Here is a 24,656-nt window from a genome sequence, read left to right on the forward strand (position 1 = left end):
GTGTCACACACACTCCTGCAGCCCGTTGCACCTCCCGTGTCACACACACTCCTGCAGCACGTTGCACCTCCTGTGTCACACACACTCCTGCAGCACGTTGCACCTCCCGTGTCACGCACACTCCTGCAGCACGTTGCACCTCCCGTGTCACGCACACTCCTGCAGCACGTTGCACCTCCCGTGTCACGCACACTCCTGCAGCACGTTGCACCTCCCGTGTCACGCACACTCCTGCAGCACGTTGCACCTCCCGTGTCACGCACACTCCTGCAGCACGTTGCACCTCCCGTGTCACGCACACTCCTGCAGCACGTTGCACCTCCCGTGTCACACACACTCCTGCAGCACGTTGCACCTCCCGTGTCACACACACTCCTGCAGCACGTTGCACCTCCCGTGTCATACACACTCCTGCAGCACGTTGCACCTCCCGTGTCATACACACTCCTGCAGCACGTTGCACCTCCCGTCACACACACACCTGCAGCACGTTGCAACTCCCGTGTCACACACTCCTCCAGCACGTTGCACCTCCCGTGGCACACACTCCTCCAGCACGTTGCACCTCCCGTGTCACACACTCCTGCAGCACGTTGCACCTCCTGTGTCACAAACTCCTGCAGCACGTTGCACCACCTGTCACACACTCCTGCAGCACGTTGCACCTCCTGTGTCACACACTCCAGCAGCACGTTGCACCTCTTGTCACACACACTACTGCAGCACGTTGCAGCTCCTGTCACACACACTACTGCAGCACGTTGCAGCTCCTGTCACACACTCCTGCAGCACGTTGCAGCTCTTGTCACACACCCCTGCAGCACGTTGCAGCTCCTGTCACACACTCCTGCAGCACGTTGCAGCTCCTGTCACACTCTCCATGCAGCACGTTGCACCGCATTACCTCCTCGGTCGGAGCGGTTACCAGCGCCGCTTGGTCCGGGTCGCTCAAATCGCACAACGCCCCCTCCTCCTCCTCAGCTGCACGCGCTTCCGGGTTCTGTCACGTGATGCCCAGCTGAGTGACGTCATCCGCCTGGGGGGTCAAACACGTGCTAAGTCTGGTCACGCGCTCATGCTGGTCACGTGCTCAGGCTGGTCACGTGCTGCACTCAGTCCTACAAGGACAGTCAAACAAGAGGCAGCTCTGACACGTTATAAACTATTCTGATTTACAAGAACTGTTATTAAATAAATAAAAATAAATGTAATGTATCATTGTAATAACATGGTGTAATTAATAGGAATTACAAGTATACATTACATTTCCTTTTATTTATGTTTGGAAACAATTTGGGGATGTGGCAGAAAACGGCAGCCTTAGCCTGCGCTTATAGTGCCGGCGACGACGCAATGCATTGCCGCCGTCGCGTGCGCTTATAGTAAGTGCGGCACGGCGGCTTGGTCGCGATCGCTGGAACTCATCTCAATTTGATTTTTCCAGCCTGAAGTCACTGGCACTGTAAGCGTAGCCTTATACAACAGGAGTGCAGGGAGTATTAATATGCTGTACATATAAAATCAATAACATGCATATTGTACATTACCATGATGTAAATGTATTAACTGAGGGGGGCTGCAGCACCTCACAGCGTCCCTACTTCCAGCTTCCCATGTCCTTATAACTACTTAGCTGCGAGAGGGGCCAGCAACGTGTTATATCTGCCCCCCCCCCCCACTTTTTAAGGGTCAAAACCAGTGAGATTGAGGGGGGAAACAGCACCTGAAACCTATAAACCTTATCCTAATAATCCTATAATACCTACAATCTATCCTAAATGCTGCTGCCAGAGTCACGCTACTCTTTCCTAGATCTGTCTCAGCATCTCCCCTCCTGAAATCCCTCTCCTGGCTTCCAATCAAATCCCGCATCTCACACTCCATTCTTCTCCTCACTTTTAAAGCTTTACACTCTTCTGCCCCTCAGCCTTAATTTCTCACCTTAATTTCAGCCTTAATTTCTCAGCCTTAATTTCTCACTATGCACCATTCAGACTCTTGCGTTCTTCTCAAGGATGTCTTCTTTCGACCCCCTTTTTATCTAAAGCCCTCTCCCGCCTTAAACCTTTTTCACTGACTGCCCCACACCTCTGCAAAGCCCTTCCCCTCAGTACCCGACTAGCACCCTCTCTATCCACCTTAAGACACACCTTAAGACACACTTGCTTAAAGAAGCGTATGAATAGCACTGTGAACATTCTGAACACATGATACATAAAGTTTGGCCCCCTGCAGACGCACTTACCAGAACTCCCTCCTACTGTCTCTGTACGTTCTCCCTACCTACCAATTAGATTGTAAGCTCCTCGGGGCAGGGACTCCTCTTCCTTAATGTTACTTTTATGTCTGAAGCACTTATTCCCATGATCTGTTATTTATATTATCTGTTATTTATTTGATTACCACGTGTATTACTACTGTGAAGCGCTATGTACATTAATGGCGCTATATAAATAAAGACATACAATACAATACAATAAGGCTGCGCTTATAGTGTCGGCGACGTGACGGCGACATCAGGCTACGGTCGCTGGAAAAATCAAATTGAGAAGACTTCCAGCGATTGCGACCAAGCCGTCGCTCCGTCGCGTCACGCTTACTATAAGCACACGCAACGGTGACCATGCATTTGTTTTGACGCGACGTCGCGTTGACGGCACTATAAGTGCAGCCTAAAGTGCTGATGTTGCTTCCAGATTTATGTATATTTTATATATTTCAAGTTGTTAATGTTATTTATTTTTACTTATTTTAAAAATGAATACAAGTAAATGCTGAAAATCTGAGAGTTTAGACATCTCCATCAGAATAATATTCTGCATTGTAGGCTGCAGATTTTACATACGGAATTGGACTACAATAACCGGCATGCCCTGCGGGTGAAGCTGTGAGCAGTAGAAGCACGTGGGTGCTGGAAGTCAGGAAGAAGGCGATGAGTCTGTCATTTTACCCACCGCGGCCATCTTTGACACTGGCAAAAGATTGTTGACGTTTAAGTGAAGTCGATACAAAAATGGTAAAACTTGGATTTATATCACACAGATACAAACCTGCAATCCCCATCCCAACGCAGACACCTACATTCAGGGCTTTAAATACCACCATTCATTAACATGATATATTTACATCGATTTTATCTTGCTTGAAATACTGGAGAATGTTGGAATTTACTTATTTTTATTATTTTTTTGCCGCTAACTTGTTTTATGCGTTTTTCCGTCATAACATTTAACACTTTCTGGCCCTGCATTCCAGATGGTTTGCCTACAACAAAGATGGCCGCCGTTTACCGCCAGGCTGCGATTATGCGTGCCACCCAGATACCTTCCTGGACTATCCCGAGGCGTGAAACGCACGTTGCCATGAAAACCGCGCTGTCCCGGCGGAATCGAGATGTGAGACGCACGCGCGACCGTCACTTTCTCTGGCCCGCCTCGCTGATTGGCTGCTTGTCTCACCTCAGCCGGCTGACGGCACACTCGGGCCCTGTTGCTGACGGCTCTGTCCGAGCCCTGCCCTCGCGTTGCTCGCCGCTCCTTCGCTCGGGTCTCGCCCCCACTCCCCGCGGGGACATGTCTGGCAGCGGCTGCTCTTGCGCGGCCCGGATCCTCAGGAGCTCCCTGCACAGAGGTGAGCGGCCCGGGGGGCTGAGTGTCACTGGCGGGGCACCCCCGTGGGAGGGAGGAGGAGAGAATGTGTGCCTGTCATTGCTGCCTGCACCCTGAGGGTGACGTGTGTGTGTGTGTGTGTGACACTTGGGGGAAGGGGGGTGACAAACTATGCTGTGTGTGTGTGACACGGGTGACAATGCTGTGTGTGACACGGGGGGGGGGGGGGTGACAAACTGCTGTGTGCGACACGGAGGGGAGGGGGGGTGACAAACTGCTGTGTGTGACAAACTCTGCTTTGTGTGACACTGAGGGTGACAGTGCTGTGTGCGTGACACTAGGGGTTACAAACGATGCTATATGTGACACTGCGGGGAGTGACAAACTCTATGCTGTGTGGGAGGGGGGGGGGGGGGTTTGTGTTATTTGCTGTGCATGGCGAAGTGACAGCCTGTGTGTTTGTGCTACTGTTGGCGGCTGGGATGGGTTAATCTGCGTGTTATTGCTGTGTGATTGTGCTTGTCACTGTGTGTGTAGCCTGTGACACTGCTGTGTCCCTGTGCATGTGAGTTGGGTGACAACCTGTGAGTGTGTTAGTGTTGTGTATGTGTAGTGACAACCTGTTTTTTGTGCTCTGACTATTTGCTTGTTGCTACGTACATGGGCACATAGTGTAATACTTCTAACTCTGCATCAAATAGTCCTAGCGCACATACTCAATACCAACATGTTTCCTTTATTCATAAATATATTATAGCTGCACACATGTATATTTATATAGTGCCATCAATGTACACAGCCCTTTACAGACTTAACAAGTTGGTACACAGAGATAATATACAAAGTTTCACAAGTGGGTTGAACAGGAAGTTTTAACAATGAGAATTTGTAGGGCACTGACTCCCTATATAAATATGATATACTAACACAGAGTGCTGTTCTTGGTGAGTATTGTATACGTTTCTAATGCACCCAGGGGCTGCACGTACATTACATGAGCGCCATTACTTTATTAACGGCTAATTCCAGGTCAGCATTGTGATAATGACCGATTTTGTTTTTCGATTTTACTGGTCGGGTAAGATCACTGGTATAATAGAGTAATATCCAAAGGAGGACTGGATCACCATCACAGTAATTGGCCTGGTGTTGGTGTGTATATCGGCTCTGTCACAGCTGCAGACGTGTGTGTTGGTCTGAAACCTGTGCATTCCTGGGAGTGAGGATGAAGCCAAGTTTGAGTGTAAAGATTACACAAGAGTTACAGGCACAAACAAGAGGACACAGCAAACTGCAATAATAAACTTGAACACTGACCCTGTAATCTAGCTCCTTATCTGACACACATGTTCAGAGGAGGTGGTACCCTGTGTGTCGCAAAACATGTAACCATAATACGTTTTTGTTTGGCCAGGAACATGCTAAAACGACATGAGTGCTTCAAATAACTACAGCAAAGGTATAATCTTGGCTGTTTGCATGCATGGTCTTTTTTTTTTCCACACACCTGATACACATTTGTTAACTAATCATTGGATAATAAACGTACTTCCCTTGAAGCAATCCTGTGAAGACAACTCATTTTATATATGAACCTCGCCTTCACTCATTGTAGGTACACACCAGCTAATTATGGAAGTATAGCTGGCATGTACAAGTAGCCATTAATTTGCACACTTGCTGTCACTGCAATCTTATTGGTCATGAAAATGTTGCATTCTCTGGCTCAATATAGGTACATTATATGGGAAAAGGGCAGACGTGTGCAGTATTGTAATGCATGTATACAGTATAATACCTCAGCTCTGATGGCTCCAGCTTGTATCCATCTGCTGTCATTATGCAAATTCTTGTAAATTATTTATTTTAAATGTCAAGGACATTTTACCCCACGCTCTGTGTTAGTGTGTCAGCCTTTGATATGATTTTAAACATTATTTAAACAGATGTGAGGTCACAGCTGTATGAGGGACTTAGAAAGGATTTAAATTTGTCTACAGTGTGAGGCTCTTTAACCCCTTTTCTTGTATGGAGAGCTCCAGTAAATTGAAGGGGAGTTAACGGCACCTTACATGGTTGTATTTTGTAAAATGACTTTTGATGTCCGTCCCTGTATTTTCAGCGGCCGAGCATAAAGATTGCACGAATCACTGGCATGCTATATGCACTGACTTTTTTTTTTATTATTTTTTTTTCCCGCTCGTTCTGATGCAAAGACCCAACGTAAACAATTCCCCGGTCAATTAATAATTGTATTGTGTCCACTCTTGCCTTCTAAAATCCCTTTACCAGGACTGTCCCTTGCGATCAGCATGTGGTTTCACTGGGTATGCTAGACCTGGCTGAAAAATCTACATACATGTTTCTCCGGCTTTGCGACACTGGTTTTTAATCCATCTTTTTTAGCTCTGTTCCAGGCTACACAACAGAGCCTGCTGATGAAAGCAGATTTATTTGGGCAAACTATTTATTTGATGTCCTTGATTGTTTATACTTTAAACATGTAAAAAATAGCACATTATTCTGAATTTGTAAACGCCCAAGTAACTGATTATCTACCAATTTAATGGTTTTTCATTATTGAATATAAACTCCAGAGATCATTTATTTAAATTTAAGACGCAATATTTATGTTGGCATTTCAAATTTGGGCCCGTTATCAATAATCTAAAATGAATAACAACATTGTGTTTGAGCAATAAGCAATCTATCTTTCAGCAATTCAGATACAGTGATAAGGAGCTGCAGAGACTCTCTGTGACACTTAATGAACACTGTTCTCTTTAGTAAACCGTATAAATATTGTCGCGGATTATAGAACAGTGTGTGAGCATTTCCCAGTCGTCTGGGATTGGAACAGAAGAGGAAGTAAATATGTGAATATGTGCATTGAATAAGGTAGGACCGGCACACGGCTCCTCACCACCCGCATGTCTCTTCCTCTTAGGTATTTTGTGTGGCCGGGGGCATCTCTCCGTTTTGGGAAGACCAGGGACGTTTGAAACTCAGGCTCTACGTACAATCCCATTTCGAACATTTTCAGAGACCCCAGCGTATTTCACGTCTAAAGACGGTGCTGGCAAAGATGGCTCCGGAGATGGGAATAAGGTAAACGTGTCTTTGCTAGTGGGAAGTTCTGTTTAACTTTTCAGCGCTGAAACACTGCAACACCTGCTTGGGCAGTGTATTTCAGGACCCTCTATCAGTGAGGAGGTTTAGCAAAATGCTGCTGTCTTTTTATATTTGTCAGGTAACAGACTGGTAAAAAGTCCTCAGGGAACATTGTTCAGGGAGTTGAGAAAACAGTATTAAAATCCTATGCCTCCTGTCCTGAAAATGTTAATTCTTTGTCTTCCACAGAAATCGGTGGGAGAGGGAGGAAGTAAAAAATCATCCGGGAGTTCTGGGAAAGGAGGAAATCAGCTGCGCTGCCCGAAGTGTGGTGACCTGTGCACCCACGTGGAAACCTTTGTCTGTGAGTGATGTAACTGGCTTGGTTATGCGGCTTTGCGCTGTCTGCTGGCTGGAGGCCGCGGACATAGCTCGTGTTCGTTCAAGCACACGAACAGCGCCTAAGCTGGTTCGCCGCCTCTGAGTCCTGAATCTCGTTCCTCTACCCGCAGCCTCAACCCGTTTTGTGAAGTGCGAGAAATGCCATCATTTCTTTGTCGTGCTGTCGGAGGCAGACTCAAAGAAAAGCATGAACAAGGAGCCGGAGACGGCAGCGGAAGCTGTGAAACTGGCATTCCAGCAGAAACCTCCTCCGCCCCCTAAAAAGGTGCGAGCTTTCAAGCTCTTGTCACAGAACCCTCATTATCCGAGGATGAAAGCCTACTGCTAATGAGTTAAATGGTGCAGGGCGGAGTGTGGGCAGGAAGTCTGATATACAGGGAGGGTGTTCTGTAGGGCAGGGAGGCTCAACTCCAGTCCTCAAGCCTCCCACCACCTCCCAACAGGTCAGGTTTTCAGGCTATCCCAGCTTCAGCACAGGTGGCTCAATCAGAGGCTCAGTCTTCGACTAAGCCTCTGATTAAGCCACCTGTGCTGAAGCTGGGATGTCCTGAAAGCCTGTCCTGTTGGAGGGGCCTAAGTTGAGCGCCCCTGCAGTCGGGCTATGACCTGTGTATGAGAAATAGAAGAGTTACGATCGGGACTTATGGGAAGTTTGTTCTGTTCCCCAGATGTTGCGAAGCTAGCAGCATTGAAAGAAAAGGAGGAAGTGCTGCTCATTAAAACAAAAACCTGGGAGGGTGGGGTGACATGACGTATAGAGAGAGGGTAAAGCAAGGCATAGGATAGCGTGCATCATTGTAAGGAACGTGGTAATTACATCACTGTTCTTAAATAGTGCTCACTTTACAGCAGAAAACATTATATATTTTTTACATTGTTGAAGACCAGATATAAAAACAGCTTTCCTGGAAGCCCTCGTCTTTTGGGCTGAATCTGCTTCTCGTTACGCCACATAATAATAGGTTATTTTCCAAGTAAGGATTCTGCTTTATGGACCTCGCAGGCCTGTTCTTCAAGCATATGATGCATGTAGGGATTCCCATCACAACCAAAGAATACTTGTGTTGCTCCAATCAAAAGGATCACTACCTGCACAATATACTGCTTTCCAGTCTGTTGCCTTGAGATGACTGTTTTCTTTCTTGCCTTGCAGATTTATACCTATCTCGACAAGTACGTGGTGGGTCAGTCTTTTGCCAAGAAAGTTCTCTCTGTCGCGGTGTACAATCATTACAAGCGAATACACAACAACATCCCAGCCAGCCTAAGGCAGCAGGCTGAAGTGGAGAAACAGGCGGCGTTAACACCAAGAGGTCAGTGTCAGGACGGGTGTTCATGTCGGTGGTCTGGCTGGTCACCATGTTTATTCAAACGTATATTCCTTCCCAATAGCACACCCCCTCCCCACAGGTGCTGATATTTATTTATTTATAAAATATTTTACCAGGAGGTAATACATTGAGCTATCAGGCGGTATGTTGATTTATTTATTTCTTTTTTTCCCCCCCCAACTTGAACCATCTCATGACAGACATGCTTCGAAATTTTAAACTTACCACAATTTTTGTAAGGCTGTGGTTAGCACGGAACCACACCCCACACACACCCCACACACACACCCCACACACACCCCACACACACCCCACACACACCCCACACACACCCCACACACACCCCACACACACCCCACACACACCCATCCCACACACACCCATCCCACACACACCCATCCTACACACACCCATCCCACACACACCCATCCCACACACACCCATCCCACACACACCCATCCCACACACACCCATCCCACACACACCCACCCCACACACACCCACCCCACACACACCCACCCCACACACACCCACCCCACACACACCCACCCCACACACACCCACCCCACACACACACACCACACACACACACACCACACACACACCACACACACCACACACCATACCCCCCATAGAAGCTAGACAGAATTTTTAGGAGCCAGCTTTTTGGGAAGGAGCGCGTCACAGCGCCCCCTATCCTGATCTCCAGACGTGTGCGCACATTTATTTATTTTGCTAAACTGCTCTAACTGACCCTAATTATTGTAACTTTGACATCGCACCAACAATCCTTTGCATATATATTGGGCGCCTAATAATAAAAACAACTTGTGTTGCGTATTCAGGGATATTTAAATATATTAGATATTCAGTTGTATTTACTGGGCTGGTTGGTGTTAATGTACACACTTAAATTTACCAAGCTATTCATAAATGATATACCGCATTGCAATATTTAATCATGTGATGTTCAGACGGGACTCTACCTTTTTGAAGCTAAAATGTACTATATTTTAATCCAATGTTTTTAACTTATAGAACTTCCTAAAAACAATCTGAGTCACTTTTATTGCACATCCATCATTATCCCAGTTTCTGCATACATTAAACATTTTGCTCTCTAATATCCTGGTTAACCTGTAAAATCCAGCCACCCAAGGAGGTTTTCCATGTAGTGTTTTGTACTGTACGCTTGTTCCCGTCTCTGGTGACTGATTAACCTCTGTGCATGCCTGCTTCCCTGTGACGTCCTGTTCCTGACCTTCCATTGATACCAGCAGGATTGGGCTTTGCTGTTTCCAACAGCCTTTAAAAGGAATATATACTTAAGCGCTAAAACTCCAACGCCGAAGGGCTAGAACTAAAAACTCCATGTTGAACACTCCCAGGCCCATGTCATCAGAGTAGGTTATTTATATATTACACCTTATATCTGTACAGCAGTGTTCCACTCGCTTCCTATGAAGACCAGCGATGCCTCTGACCTCTATTAATAACCCAGCGTCCACAAATGTCAAACTGGCAACAAGGCACCGCGCACAGTTGGGGCAGCTAGTCTCCGTTCTCGCTCGTGGTGATAAATGGTTAGGTTTATCTAAAAATAAAAACTGACTTTCTGATGATTTTCCAAGCATAGGGAGCCCCAAAATTTAAAGCCCTGTCACCAAGTTGCATCCAGGAATTAAATGAAATGGGGGTACTCATACAGATATTATTTTTCTTTTTTTAATCTAAGTTGCTCATAATCTCTTCCTGTCACTGTTTAAATCCTCTCTGTAGAGTTAGAGATAAGAAGACGGGAGGATGAGTACAGATTCACAAGTAAGTGCTCACACCTCTCGTACTCGCTCACCGCACCGGCCAAGTTAGTTCCCGCGGTTGTTTGCCTTACCGCAAACAGACTATCTTCTGCCTTCCCCCAAATTATAACTAAGCATGCACCATCTTGGCGAGCTCAAAATCCAGACCCACAATATTATGTTTGTGTCAGTTTGGAGAGCCACTGGGAAAGTGATCTCAAATAAATATACAACAATAAACAGACGCCCCAACGCACAGCCTATAAGACCATTTGTTTCTCACATTACTATGTTATTTATTTTACTTATTTGATTTTTTTCCATAAGTTTGGTTCATTTATTTCAATCCTTTGGCCAAAACATTTTGAAGCTGCAACCACGTCACGGTAACCCATCCCCGCAGGTCCTACGCTACCTACGTTATACCGTGTCTCTTCTATTCCACTGGAAAGAGGAAACAAAACACTATCGCCAATAGCCTGGGATGCGTGACATGAATCTGGTGCCTAAAATGTAGGAGCACTGAGCTACAGTGCATTGAAAACTGGTTAATAACCAGGAATGTCCGAGTGACTGTAGTGGGGAAAATCTGCAACAAAAATATGTACTTCCTGCGCTGATCGCTACAGCCAAGGTCCCCGCCGGCACCTGTGTCTGGGGGCAGACATCTCTCGGTGGGCTACTATATTCCCATGCGTGTACTGTACGTCCCCGAACATGCAAGGATTGTCACAATACTGACCCTTTTAAAAGGATTTAAAAATAAAAAACACTAGCTCAATGCCATTCACATGCAATATCTTACAAAAAATACATTCTGCTGGAATTGTATTTTATACCCCTGCAGCCAGCTCCGGGGTACAATCAAAATGACATGTTCCTGGTCCTCCAAATACAGGAACAGCGATTGCTGATTATAACCAATTACTCTTTCCTTGCTGGCTAGCCGTATATAGTGTTGTGCTGGAATAGGATTTTTCACCCTACAAATTCCCAATTCAAAGGGACAAAGCCATTGTCTGCCATTGGCTAAAATGTTAGTTGGAATTCCATTGTGGCAAAGCCCTCTGCTCGTGTTATCTGTGCGACTTCTGCTAACCACTGTATCTGCATGCATCTGTGATCTACAGCCTCTGCATCTCGCTATACACAATGTGAGCGTAACAGAATGCTTTGCAAGCCACGCCAGCATTAAGCAGAAGCATCTTCCTATGTTTTGTGCATGTATATCTTTCTTCTCCAAAGTAGCACGATTAACAAGGAAAACCGTACTTGCAATTTTAATTGAATGAATAAACCGCAAATAAGGCTATTTCTATGTGAGCCTTTGGGGGAGATTGACTAGTCTGATACGGTTATCGTGCTGTGTTCTGGCGGAATGGCAGTGCAATAACCCGTATCGGAGGCAAGTGCAGCCTGGAGATTGTAAAGGCTACAAAGGCATGTTGATGTTTACAGCTTTGGACCTTGATGTTGAGCCTGTTCCTGATTTTTTAAACTGTATTGTGTGTTCGCCTGTCTCAGAACTGCTGCAGATTGCTGGGATCAGCCCACATGGTAATGCCTTGGGGGCATCGATGCAGCAGCAAGTGAACCAGCAGATGCCCCTGGAGAAACGAGGAGGTGATGTGCTCGATTCCAACCATGAAGATATCAAGCTGGAAAAGAGCAACATCCTGCTGCTGGGACCTACAGGCTCCGGTGAGTAGTGACGCAGACGGACCTCACACGCGTATCTGTATCTACCCTGCAGCTCCCGTGACCATTTCCTGTATTCCTAGAGGAAGTGCTTTACATGTCATGCAACCAACTCTTCCAGCATCTTCCTTATACACTGGTCAACAGGCCACCCTTCCAAAGAGCTTTTTAAGACTTGCACCTCAACCAGTCGGGTTGGTGTAGCGTCTGGGGTATGTTATTATATAACACAAATCTCAACCGCTGGAGCAGGTGGAATTGGATGGAGCCCAGAGCATGGCCGTACAGACTGGCTGTGCGTCAGTTGTTGACGTGCAGGATCAACAGACCGAGGCAGACGCGAAGGTCATGTAGGCTCAGGGCAAGCGGAATAAAGGTTTTAAACAGGCCAGGCTCGGGGCAGGGGGGGAAACCGTGTAGTCAGGCAGGATTAAGTATGCACTGATGGCAAGGCTGGATGCACAGGGCAAAACTGCATTTACCTGGCAGCCAGGAAGTGACCTGCTTTTATAGGAAGCCAGGGGGAGTGTCAACGGGTGTGCGCAGCAGGTACAGCTCATCGGTATGCAGTGGAGCTATCAAGAAGCTGGCTACTGCCTTGTATTGCAGAGGTCGTGGGACATGACATTCTGTATATTCATGTTTTTGCGTCTTCGCTGCTCCATTTCGTATTGTTTCCTCCGCCACCGGTGTGTCTCATCTGATCTTTTCTTGTGGTTTTTTTTTTTTTTTTTTGGCGATTTCCCCCAGTTTTTTTTGTTTGGGCTTTCAACTACAATCTCCTTAAGATTTTCAAGAATCAGTGGAGTAGGCTTCATCACTACCAAGTAATGGAAAAACCATAGTAGCAGCGTTTGAAAGCTCATCAGAAAGAGCAGCGAGAATCATTATTCAGTTGACGGAGATATAAGCGTAACATTATTAGTCTATGGCCAGCATTGAGTTACAGACAATGAAGTGGAAGACGTCCACCATCAAATCAACCAACGTAACCACAGAACGTTGCCACCTCCAAGCTCATTACGGGAGATTTCAATGGAAAGATGGTTACCAAGCAGAACAATCAAGCACCAGTTGGGGGTAAGTATGGTTACAGCAACATAAATGAGGGTGGTGACGGATTGATAGACTTTGCAATTGTCTGAACTTCTATATCTCAAACTAATTCTTCAAGAAGAAAATGGACATGGGATGGACCAGATGGATAGTTAGGAAAAACTTGATTAAGAACTGCACCGTCCGTAATGGTCTTGACACAAAGTGATCAATCATTGTTTTGCTGCAAAGATGGAAAGAAGAGAAACGATCACACACATTACTCTCTTGGTGTGTGCATATATATACACGCCTGATAACTTCTTACACCCCGTGTGTGATTTTTATTCAGATGCCTTTGGGTTTTCTTTTCGGGGGTTATTTTTCTAGGTTTCTCTGGATATGCGTAGTAACGGTTTTAATGGTGGTCTTTTATCCCTGGGATCTGGCTCCTAATGACCAGGGCCCTTCATATAGAAACCAGCCATTGATTTTACCAACGGATACTGGAAGCGCCCAGAGGCGGGAATAGTTTTAGCCATTTTTGCTCTGAATTTTTATCCTGGACACCTAATGTGTTAATCTAATGCCTGCATCCGGAGTAAGACCCTGTAAGTCACTTGGGGTGTTCTAACATGTTCAGTAGACTGGCATTTTAATCCGATGCAATCAAAGGGGTTTCCAATGCATTGAGAGAAACAGAAGTTGACGTTCTTTTAAATCTTGGCCTGTAATTTATGTGCAGGTAACTCCCGTGTACTTTCTGGTGTTTGCAAGTCCTTTACCACAGCACACCGAAAGGTTAACATTTCCTCTTGTTGTCTTGCAGGTAAAACGCTTCTGGCGCAGACGCTGGCAAAATGCTTGGACGTACCTTTTGCCATCTGCGACTGTACCACGCTGACCCAAGCCGGATACGTGGGGGAGGACATAGAGTCTGTGGTTGCCAAACTGCTACAGGATGCCAACTACAACGTAGACAAGGCACAGCAAGGTGTGTGGGGCTGCATTAACCCCTACACTCCCGCGGTCCTGCAGCAAATAGGAACACCCCCTATCCAAATAAAAAATACACATTTGAGTCTTGCGTGAGGTCAGGTCATATCTATCTCATGCACACGTTGTTTGGGTCCATTTTTTGGCACTATATGGGGGGTGCTTGTTCGCGACCCTTTTTCTACCTGTTTCGGATTGGTGTCCAAAGAAGTGAATGCCGCCTCGGACCTGATTTTTGTTGTGCAAATAAATGAGAAATAATTGCACAGGATAAATGCAGAACTTGATGCGTCCCATTGTGGTTCCTGCTCCAGGAACCTCCTCCTATCGTCGCACCCACCGCGTCACATACTGCTGCACACAAGGATACATTGTAACAACGTGCCTTGATACATTGATGCAAAATGAACATTTCTCTACTCCCACATTTGTTCCAAAACGGCCTTCGTCCCCTAAAGCTGTTTCTGCAAAGACCAAGAACGATTGTTATAATTACTTTTACAAATGTAGTCCCACAAAGCAGAAGCACATAATACATGTATAAATATGGATTATCCTGAGCGCTGCAGAACAGACCGCATTGCGTTTACATTATATAACATATATTAAACTGTTAATTTCCGCTCCACGGACCCCCTGCTTGCAAGATAACTCACTTCCTAGTGCTGCCAGTATCTCTGTAGTTTAAGTGTCCTTGTCACCCTGGCCAATAGGAAGCCTCAACGGGTGATGTCACGGAATCCTATTGGCCCTCACGGGACATTTAAAGCTGCCCTTGTTAGGCGCACAGTGTGTGACTGCTCTAATTACTTGTGAGAGCGGAATAGCTCTTTTAAAAGTAAACCGTAAATGCAAGATTCACAAATAGCCTTAGAGAATCTGATTTTCAGGTAAAAATAGTGCTGGATGATTTCGCAGGGAAATGTGATCGGGGTAGAAAAGGAGATGACCCCACATTAGTGACCAAAAGCTGAGCCTGCCCCCCCCCCCCCCCCCAGAGTCCGATCTCATATCTGATTGTACTCATAGCCTCTCCTTACAGGGATCGTTTTCTTGGATGAGGTTGACAAGATCGGCAGTGTGCCGGGAATCCATCAGCTGAGGGATGTTGGTGGAGAAGGTGTTCAGCAGGTATGTGCCCAAAATCCCTTCCCTTCAGCGGGTACCTGCCCAAAATCCCTGCCCGTCCTTCAGCGGGTACTTCCCCAAAATCCCAGCCCCGTCCTTCAGCGGGTACTTGCCCAAAATCGCTGCCCCGTCCTTCAGTGGGTACCTTCCCAAAATCCCTGCCCTGTCCTTCAGTGGGTACTTGCACAAAATCCCTGCCAGTCATGATGTGAAGAACAGAAGTGACGTTCTGTATCCGTTGAGCTGCTGACACGGCGGCTGGTCACACCAGTGAAACGCAGGCTCCCAAACGCTTCCTTTGTTGTAGACCAGTCATATGGAGACAACTAGTGTGTACTATTGTTCTGGGGGAGGGAGGTAGTTCTTGGATACTAGGAGAACTTACTGTAGTTTAAAGTGGACTTATTAGTTGGATATTGTCTAGATTTAATAGGACTTATGATTATTAAATACTCTAGTATACAAAATGTTTCTTCACTGTTTTTCACAACTGGCGGTTTGTATTTTTAAAGCGCACTTTCTGTGTGTGTTTGTTTGTGTGTTAATCGCCTCTGTTTGTGCTCAGGGCTTGCTGAAGCTTCTAGAAGGCACCATTGTCAACGTCCCGGAAAAAAATTCCCGGAAGCTGCGCGGGGAAACGGTACAAGTCGACACAACCAACATCCTCTTTGTAGCATCCGGGGCTTTCAACGGCTTGGATCGGATTATCAGCAGGAGGAAGAATGAGAAGGTGTGTGTGTGTGTGTGTGTGTGTGTGTGTGTGTGTGTCACAAGCTTGTTTACTGTTCTGTGGTCATTAACTCGGGCTATGTGAGGTTGCATTTTTGGGGGTTATCGTCAGTGGTTGACAAATAACCAAAAAATCTACTCGCTACCTAGTACCAAACGTGTGCTGCTTGGGCCAATATTTACTCGCCTGGGGGTTAAATCCACTCGCCCGGGGCAAGCAAATGTATAGGTTTGTCGAACACTGGTTATCGTTATATCTCAGGTATTATAGCAATGTGGCACTGCAGGGATTTGGCAGCAATTAATCATCCAATCCAGATGGAGACTTGCAAACTCCAAAACTATTCGGTCTAAGTCGCCAATGTTCGAAAAAAACGCATATATCCAACATCTATATATTTTAAATTAAATGCCGGACAGGTTGTGCTTCATTAATTAGATGCCTGGGTAAGCAGGTTGGTGTTGAGCCTGTGCTTATAGATTCCCAGAGACGGGCCTCTCACACGGTACATGGCAGAGTGATCCAGAGTGGGAGTAGCGTGGCTACAATCTTAAGGAATCATTATAGAACAAGAAAACAAGGCGTGCACGCTAAGAAAAGCAAACACAAGTTATGGCGTTAACGCAAATAGTGTTGCACAATTGATCAGTAAGCGCTTTTTAAATGGGCAGCCTTACTGCGGTGCTATGGTATAGGTAAGTCTGTAGCCATAGTGCAAGCGATGACATGTGTGGCACGAACAAATTCATGCAAGTTCGCGACGGCGTGTAAGGATTTTTTTTTTGCACGACGGCTAAGTGAGCCATTGAGGGCTAACCAGCCTGGTGACACCACGCCTCTCCGCGGCGTCTTCGGAGTCCACAGATCGCTGAAGCGACAGGCGCACGTCTCCATGTGCTCTGTCGAGCGTGCGATGGCTGCAGCCTTGGGGCTCTTATTCGGGCTATAATTTGCTACACTGAAAAAGCAACAGTCACACCACGCAGCACTGACCATAAACAGCCCCAAAAATGTATTTAAAGCATGAAGATACAAAATGCAATAAATCCCTTTGTCAGACGAGACGATGGTGCAGGTTGTATCCCGAAACAACACAATGGGAGCGTTTGTGACACCCGAGGCTGTAACTTCCAGCCCCTCTGCTCATAGCTCTGGCCTCATTCCAGCTCCGAATAATCTACAATGGCTAAATTAAATGTATTTCTGAAACGTTTTACCAGGAAGTAATACATTGCGTTACCTCTGTTTCTCAAGTATGTCCTGGGCATAGAGTTATGATGACAAATAATACATGGATATAGAACCGTTAAAGATATTACATGTTATAGGCGTATGTAACAGTTACAGACGAGATTAAAATGTGAGACCGCTTTAGTTTTGAAAGCACTTAGCCTGGTGGCGGCTGTGAGTCTCGGGTAGATGGTTCCAGGTGTGAGGTGCACGGTACCAGGAGGAGAGCGCCGGATACTTTGCTGAACCTTGGGACCGTGCAGTCTTTTGGAGTCAGATCTCAGATGAGTGCTGCTTGTGACATTGTTCTGATGGTATTTTTATGCTTTAAATACAATTTCTGGGTATGCTGCATGATGTTACCATGTTGCTTTTTTCGGTATTCATTATAGGCGATTGCCAGCTTGTGATTTTTTGTTTCCGTAATGTAAAGCCAAACACTTGCTGTGCCCATTGGCCACAAAGCTGCAGAATGAAAGGGTTAAACCTTTGCCTTCTTGCCGACAGTATCTGGGATTCGGCATCATCTCCAACCTGGGCAAAGGGCGCAGAGCGGCGGCAGCTGCCGACCTCGCCAACACCAGCTCCGAGTCCAACGCCGTGCAGGACATCGAGGAGAAGGACCGGCTGCTGCGGCACGTGGAGGCCAGGGACCTCATCGAGTTTGGCATGATCCCGGAGTTCGTGGGGCGCCTGCCCGTGATAGTTCCCCTCCACAGCCTGGACGAGGAGACCCTCGTGCGCATCCTCACCGAGCCGCGGAACGCAGTGGTGCCGCAGTACCAGGCCCTGTTCAACATGGATAAGGTCTTTGTATTTCCTGCTCTTATTGTGCACAGAATAGAATCCTGTAAAGATCAGAGCGACTTAACCCCTCGGCTGCCAGAGGCCGGCAATGCCGTTAACTCGCTGCCACGGCTTCTATGCCCAGCTCTGCTGACACGCGTGCTCTGTAAGGCGAAAGCACCGGCATGTTAATTTTAGGATATCCAATATGTTTGTCTCTTTTATACAAGTACTTTGTCATAATAACCTGCTCTTTGTGAACTCTTGTCAGTGTACGAGTTAGGCTAAGGCCCCGCTCCCAGAGTCAGCGCACCTGCGCTGCTGACAGGCGGTGCGCTGAGATACACAGACCGCGATCTGCGGTCTGTAGGGAGCGGGAGCCGGAGCGGGAGGTGGGCGGGAGGTGGGAGGTTTGATCGGGAGGTGGGCGGGAGGTTTGATCGGAAGGTGGGCGGGAGGTGGGAGGTTTGATCGGGAGGTGGGCGGTTTGACAGGGAGGGGGGGCGTGGCTTGAGCGGAGGGACCCGCTACTCTCCCCCCCCTCCCTCCACGGACTCGGGCTGGAGCTGGAAAGTAAGTTTAAACACACACACGCAGGCACTCATTCATATACACACGCGCACACGCGCACACACACACAGGCAGGCACTCACGCACTCATACACACACACGCGCGCACACACAGGCAGGCACTCATACACACACACACACACACAGACAGAGGCAGGCACTCACGCACTCGGGCACACACATACACACACAGATAGGCATGCACGCACTCAGACACACACACAGAGAAAGGCACTCACCTGCTGTCCCTCCACACTCCTCCCCGCTCCCCGAAGCCTCTCCTCCTCCCGAAGCCTCTCCTCCTCCCGAAGCCTCCCCTCCCCATTGGCTCACAGCCACACACGTCACGCGTCAAAGCTAGAAAACACCATTCTCTGGTGTCTCCAGCGGCTGACGCGCTACAGCGTGTAATCAGCTGTGCAGCCAGTGGGGACCGGGACCGGCTCGCGAGGATTCCCCTGCTGGTGGGGAACTCGCGACCCGCCGCCCGCGCCAACGAGCGCAGCGGGACCGAGGCCTTAGAGGGTAGCATGCACTGACATGCACGACATCCAGTGTGCGATATGTAGACTGGTCATTTAAAAACGCACCAGACCATATATCACTACTAGTGAAAATACAATACATGTAGGAAACAGCGGTCTTCCAGGGGGAAACCTTTCCAAATAGTGACTGCCCAAGTGAAGTCAAATGAACCCTCAGAAGGCACACCAGGTCCCTAGACCGAGTAAAAACGTATTTTGTTGTGTTTAAAAATGACCATAGAGGGCAATCCATCAGCGTTTCAGTCCTGACTGCTTCTCGCTGTGGTCACTTTTGATGCATTGATCCATTTCTACGTTTGTAATGGATTAATAAAAGTGCTTTTCTGGTGATTTTTGCTGTGCCCTGTTTTGGGGGTCCCCTATTTGGGGCGTCAGTCTGTGTTTGGCCATTGTAGGAGGTGATTGTGCTGTCCTGCGTGTCCCGGCAGCTTTATAACCGCAGTAACATGCCACTTCTTTGTGCACAGTGCGAGTTGAGCGTCTCTGCTGGTGCTCTGAGGGCCATCGCCAGGCTGGCTCTGGGAAGAAAAACCGGCGCCAGAGGACTCCGATCCATCATGGTGAGTGCGCAGAGGGGAGCAGCCGGTTAGACGCGTGTAAGCCTGGCCGGCTGGATACGTGTATCACTGTACTACTACATGCAAGGGGTCCATCTGCGCCTGGTGTAGGTCACGGAAATGCTTCACTTGCGTTTATTTTGCTTCTAAGGGTCTCTGCAAAATAAAAGCTTTATTTACAAAAACTAAGATTTTTGCTTTGCTGATGGCTGCATTTGCAGAAAGTTACACTGTTGGCTTGTTAACAAAACACTTATGAGTGTGACTACCCCATTTTAACATGGCCCATTGTAATATGCAGTACCCCAACCCTTGTTCTTTTGGTAACCGTAACACACCCATGGAAGCCCGTTTCCGTCTTTTTAACCCCTTCTCCCCCTGCCAGGAAAAGCTGCTCCTGGAGCCCATGTTTGAAGTGCCGAACTCGGACATTGTGTGCGTGGAGGTGGACCAGGACGTGGTGGAAGGCAAGAAAGACCCAACATATATCAAGTAAGTGAGCGCAGATCGCCTGCCACACACCGGTGTCACCGCGGGCTTGCGCTGCACCACGTTTCCCACCAGAAAGGGCTGCCATCTTCAGCAGAATTATAAAGGGCTGTCCTTTTTGGTGTTTGGTATTTCTTCCACGTTTCTGTAGCGCTCAGTAAGAATAGAGCTGAATAATATTTAAGTTATGGACTTCATCCATATTCCCAGCATGGGCAAGTCACTATCGCCCTCTGGTGCCTGCATCAACGATGAATTGCCAGCTCTTTGGAACAGGGGCTCATTGGGCTTACACAATGAGGTGTGGTGCCAATTCAGCACTGTCGTACAGGGAGTCCTATTCAAGTCAATGGGGACCTTCTGTAGTGATGAATCTTTACAGTCGTCTTTTATTTAATAAACCCCTTTGTGCCAAATCGGTGTATCAGAAGTATTCTCGCTCCTGTGTTATTTAAACATGTTCACACACACCCCCACGGCTGCTTTTTAAAGACACAATCCAAGCATGCAACTTTTTTTATTTTTTTGCAAGTTTTTTTTAAACATGGGTTTGAAGCAGGGGGTCTCCAGAGCTGAACCCTGTACATTTCAGCCCCGGGGTCCCCCGACTTCCGGAGATAGGCCACTGTAGGTGGTGCCGGTAGCAGCTCAGCTAGCAGGGTTCTTGTAATGGCGGCGTTTCAAAGTTCCCGTGTCCTGTGGGCCAATAGAAAGCTGTGACATCAGGCTTGGCTTCCTATTGGCCAACGTGATACAGGCGCTTTAAACTTTGCAGATATACCGGCACCCCCTTTTTGGAGGTCTGTATCTCGGGAAGCAGGGGGGTCCCGAAGCTGAAATTAATGGGGTTCAGCTCCTGCAACCAACCCTGCTTGGAACCCTATGTTTAAAAATATGCATTTATTGCTCTTTTAATAAACCCCTTTGTGCCAATTCAGTATTATTAGAAGTATTCTTGCGCCTGTATTTTAAAAACGTTCATTGCGTTACGAAGAAAGCATCGTTGCTGTTAATCTGCACGGCTGCTTTTTATGACGGTGCTTTTAATACATTTTTATTTTGTTTTCTTCCGAATAACCGCAGAGCGCAGGCCAAGGAGGTGTCTGAAGAAGAGTACGATTCTGGCGTGGAGGAGGAAGGCTGGACCCGTCAAGCAGACGCAGCAAACAATTAAACTACCCAGCTTAGTTTTTTTTGGTTTCCTTCCCTGTTTAAAAACTTTTCCCTATATAAAAAAAAAACAACAAAAAACCCCCCCACCCCCACGACTTTTCAGCAGTAGACACGGCTCCGTTTTATGACGTGAAAACATAAGGAGAACCAATGTAAAAAAATTGAGCAGATACATTTTAAGAAAATGCTTGATTTCTACAGGCGGACAATATTTACACAATGCCCAGAGGTAAAAATGTACATTATTTTTGGGGGCTTTTTTTTTTTGTTTTTTTAAAGAGATGCTTTGTTAACAATTCTTAGATCTGCGATTTAACAGTAGTCCATTTTACAATTCTGTTCTCTAATACATGGGGTGCTAAACTCCAGTCCTCAAGCCCCTCCCCAACAGGTCAGGTTTTCAGGATATCTCTGAGGCACTTGTGCTGAAGCTGGGAGATCCTGACCTGTTGGGCGGGGGGGCTTGAGGACTGGAGTTGAGGAGGCCCCTGCTCTAATGAACCCGCCGGGTGACATTTCTCACTCCAGAACAGTCGGAATAGTTTTGTTTCCGTCTCGCCGGACCCCTTTCTTCCCATCCGTTTATGCCCCACCTGCAGGTGTTCTGCGGATCTCATCCGTGTCCTCTGCAATCCCTCCCCCAACACTCAAATCCTTTCCTGCCCTCCACGTCTCGTTTTATGGTCGCCTGTTTTAAACCTATCGCAGCTGATTACAAACACACTGGAATCTGGGCTCTTCCGCTGAAGATTTTAGAGTTGCGAGTTCAGCGTTATTATTTTAAACCTGCTTTCATGTTCTTTAGGAAACCCAATCTCGCATCACTTCTCTTACCTGTCCTAGGTCTAACCGCCTCGCATTGGAAGCAGTCTCTAGGGCAATACGGCAATTAACCCAGGGGGTCCTCAAGACCTCCCCCAACAGGTCAGGTTTTCAGGATATCCCAGCTTCAGCACAGGTGGATCAGTCTCTAGCTGAGCCTATGATTGAGCCACCTGTGCTGAAGCTAGGATAATCCTGAACCGGACTTGTTGGGGGAGGTCTTTTAGGACTGGAATTGAAAATACCCTGAATTAACCCCGTTGGTGCCAGATATCGTTGCTGTGCCCTGCAGCCCTATAGTAGCCAAAGACTAAAAGGATGACCGCTGATTAATTATAAAAAAAGTAATCATAAGTGACCTCATTAATCGCCCCCCTGCTATAAGACAGGGCCAGAAATGTATTATATCATGCTGGAGCCCCCCACCCCTGCAAGGAGGGCTCATATGGTTTTCTTTTTAAGTTATAGATAAATGCTTGTCTAGCATTTCCTGTGTTTTTTTGTTTTTTTCTTGTTGATTTTAGAATTTCAGTCAGCCAGGCAATGAAAGATGCGTTGGTCTCGTTTGACACACACACTTGAATAAACTCGATCCTTTAGCCACATGTTTGTGTAACACTAAAGGACTTGTATGTTTTCATTTTTGTGGCTCATTTAAATAAATTAAACTCTACCTAAAATACCGTGCCTGTTTTTATACACTGTAGCTACATTGCATTTTTCCTCACGAACACTCAGAAGGAGCTGCTGAAGCCACATATACACTTCTCCCCCTTCCTAATACAGACATCGGGACTGCATCGTTTCTCCCCCCCCCTCCCCCCCATTCCCCAATACACAGGCATCAGGATCTCATCCTTTCTCTCCCATTGTACTTTCAGTGTCTCTTCTGCTAACACCTCCTCCTCAATTGATCTCTCTGTGGGGGTACCCCAGGGCTCTGTCCTGGGACCTCTTCTCTTTTCTCTGTACACACTCTCTCTAGGTGACCTAATAACATCTTTTGGGTTTAATTATCACCTCTATGCTGACGACACACAAATATACTTTTCAACACCCGACCTTACACCTGCTGTACAAACCAAAGTTTCTGAATGTCTCTCTGCTATATCATCCTGGATGGCCCTCCGCCGCATGAAACTCAACATGGCTAAAACAGAGCTCCTCATACTTCCTCCCAAACCTGGCCCTACTACCTCCTTCCACATTACCGTTGGAACTACGATCATTCACCCAGTAGCCCAAGCACGCTGCCTAGGGGTCACACTCGACTCCTCTCTCACATTCGCCCCTCACATTCAAAACATTTCTAAAACCTGTCGCTTTTTCCTCCGCAATATAACCAAGATACGCCCTTTCCTCTGTTGCTCGACTGCTAAAACTCTGACTCAGGCCCTCATTCTCTCCCGTCTTGATTACTGTAACCTCCAGCTGGCCGGCCTTCCTGCCTCTCACCTACAATCTATCCTAAACGCTGCTGCCAGAGTCACGCTACTCTTTCCTAGATCTGTCTCAACATCTCCCCTCATGAAATCCCTCTCCTGGCTTCCAATCAAATCCCGCATATCATACTCCATTCTTCTCCTCACTTTTAAAGCTTTACATTCTTCTGCCCCTCCTTACATCTCATCCCTAATTTCTCGTTATGCACCATCCAGACTCTTGCGTTCTTCTCAAGGATGTCTTCTTTCTACCCCCTTTTGTATCTAAAGCCCTCTCCAGCCTTAAACCTTTTTCACTGACTGCCCCACACCTCTGGAATGCCCTTCCCCTCAGTACCCGACTAGCACCCTCTCTATCCACCTTAAGACACACTTGCTTAAAGAAGCATATGAATAGCACTGTGGATATTCTGAACACACGATACATAAAGCTTGGCCCCCTGCAGACGCACTTACCAGCACTCCCTCCTACTGTCTCTACGTTCTCCCTACCTACCAATTAGATTGTAAGCTCCTTGGGGCAGGGACTCCTCTTCCTTAATGTTACTTTTATGTCTAAAGCACTTATTCCCATGATCTGTTATTTATATTATCTGTTATTTATTTGATTACCACGTGTATTACTGCTGTGAAGCGCTATGTACATTAATGGCGCTATATAAATAAAGACATACAATATACCAGGGACACGTACCTCCTAATGCACAAGCATCATGGACATATTGCTTCTCTTCCCTCCCCCCCCCTTTTTTTTTTTCAGACCCCTCCTTCCCCTTCCCCCTTTTTCAGACCCCTCCTATCTGCGTATTAGGAAGGGGTGAGAGGTACGTGTCCCTGATACCTTTTCAGACCCTTCCTAATATCAGGGGCTTGTACCTCTCAGACCCCTCCTAATACGCAGGCATCAGGGGCATGTACCTCTCAGACCCCTCCTAATACGCAGGCATCAGGGGCATGTACCTCTCAGACCCCTCCTAATACGCAGGCATCAGGGGCATGTACCTCTCAGACCCCTCCTAATACGCAGGCATCAGGGGAATGTACCTCTCAGACCCCTCCTAATACGCAGGCATCAGGGGCACGTACCTTTCACCCCCTAGTGTCAGGAACACGCTTCTCTGCACTGACACCTCCCGGCCTGCAGGTGTCGCTGTTCCCAGCTCTGGACACTCCCCAGGTCTCTTTCCTCGGCCGGGCGCTGCTG

At 47.1% G+C, this 24,656-nt stretch overlaps 2 protein-coding genes across 4 annotated transcripts in view; one reads left to right on the top strand and one right to left on the bottom strand.

Annotated features, from left to right (window-relative positions):
* Nucleotides 1-3,719, bottom strand: part of SPG21 (SPG21 abhydrolase domain containing, maspardin) — a 20,599-nt gene extending 16,880 nt beyond the window's left edge. The window contains exons 1-2 of one of the 2 annotated variants that reach the window (XM_075575310.1): nt 3,459-3,719; nt 905-1,036 (exon numbers count right to left, since the gene is read on the bottom strand). The gene's annotated coding sequence lies outside the window, so the exon portion shown is untranslated. Of the gene's footprint in view, nt 1-904; nt 1,119-3,458 lie in introns of both variants that reach the window. The other variant, XM_075575309.1, reaches the window with a different exon arrangement.
* Nucleotides 3,242-22,690, top strand: CLPX (caseinolytic mitochondrial matrix peptidase chaperone subunit X). Of its 2 annotated transcripts, XM_075575301.1 has the most exons (14): nt 3,242-3,630; nt 6,556-6,716; nt 6,969-7,083; nt 7,232-7,386; nt 8,275-8,434; nt 10,232-10,273; nt 11,776-11,952; nt 13,814-13,978; nt 15,023-15,111; nt 15,674-15,838; nt 17,576-17,875; nt 19,437-19,529; nt 19,912-20,018; nt 21,099-22,690. In XM_075575301.1, the coding sequence occupies exons 1-14, from the start codon at nt 3,276-3,278 to the stop codon at nt 21,187-21,189; spliced, it is 2,175 nt and encodes a 724-aa protein (XP_075431416.1). In that variant the 5' UTR covers nt 3,242-3,275; the 3' UTR covers nt 21,190-22,690. The 2 variants fall into 2 exon arrangements, with proteins under 2 accessions (XP_075431416.1, XP_075431417.1); XM_075575302.1 differs by lacking the exon at nt 10,232-10,273.
* The last annotated feature ends 1,966 nt before the right edge of the window (nt 22,691-24,656 follow it).

This window comes from Ascaphus truei, chromosome 18, assembly GCF_040206685.1.
Source record: "Ascaphus truei isolate aAscTru1 chromosome 18, aAscTru1.hap1, whole genome shotgun sequence".
Taxonomy (NCBI): domain Eukaryota; kingdom Metazoa; phylum Chordata; class Amphibia; order Anura; family Ascaphidae; genus Ascaphus; species Ascaphus truei.

Bases quoted from the DNA above. Each gene is read 5' to 3' on its own strand.
- CLPX (XM_075575301.1), top strand. From the start codon at position 3,276: ATGGCCGCCGTTTACCGCCAGGCTGCGATTATGCGTGCCACCCAGATA. The intron at 8,435-10,231 runs GTCAGTGTCAGG...TCCTCTCTGTAG, and splicing joins GGCGGCGTTAACACCAAGAG to AGTTAGAGATAAGAAGACGG. The intron at 20,019-21,098 runs GTAAGTGAGCGC...GAATAACCGCAG, and splicing joins AAAGACCCAACATATATCAA to AGCGCAGGCCAAGGAGGTGT.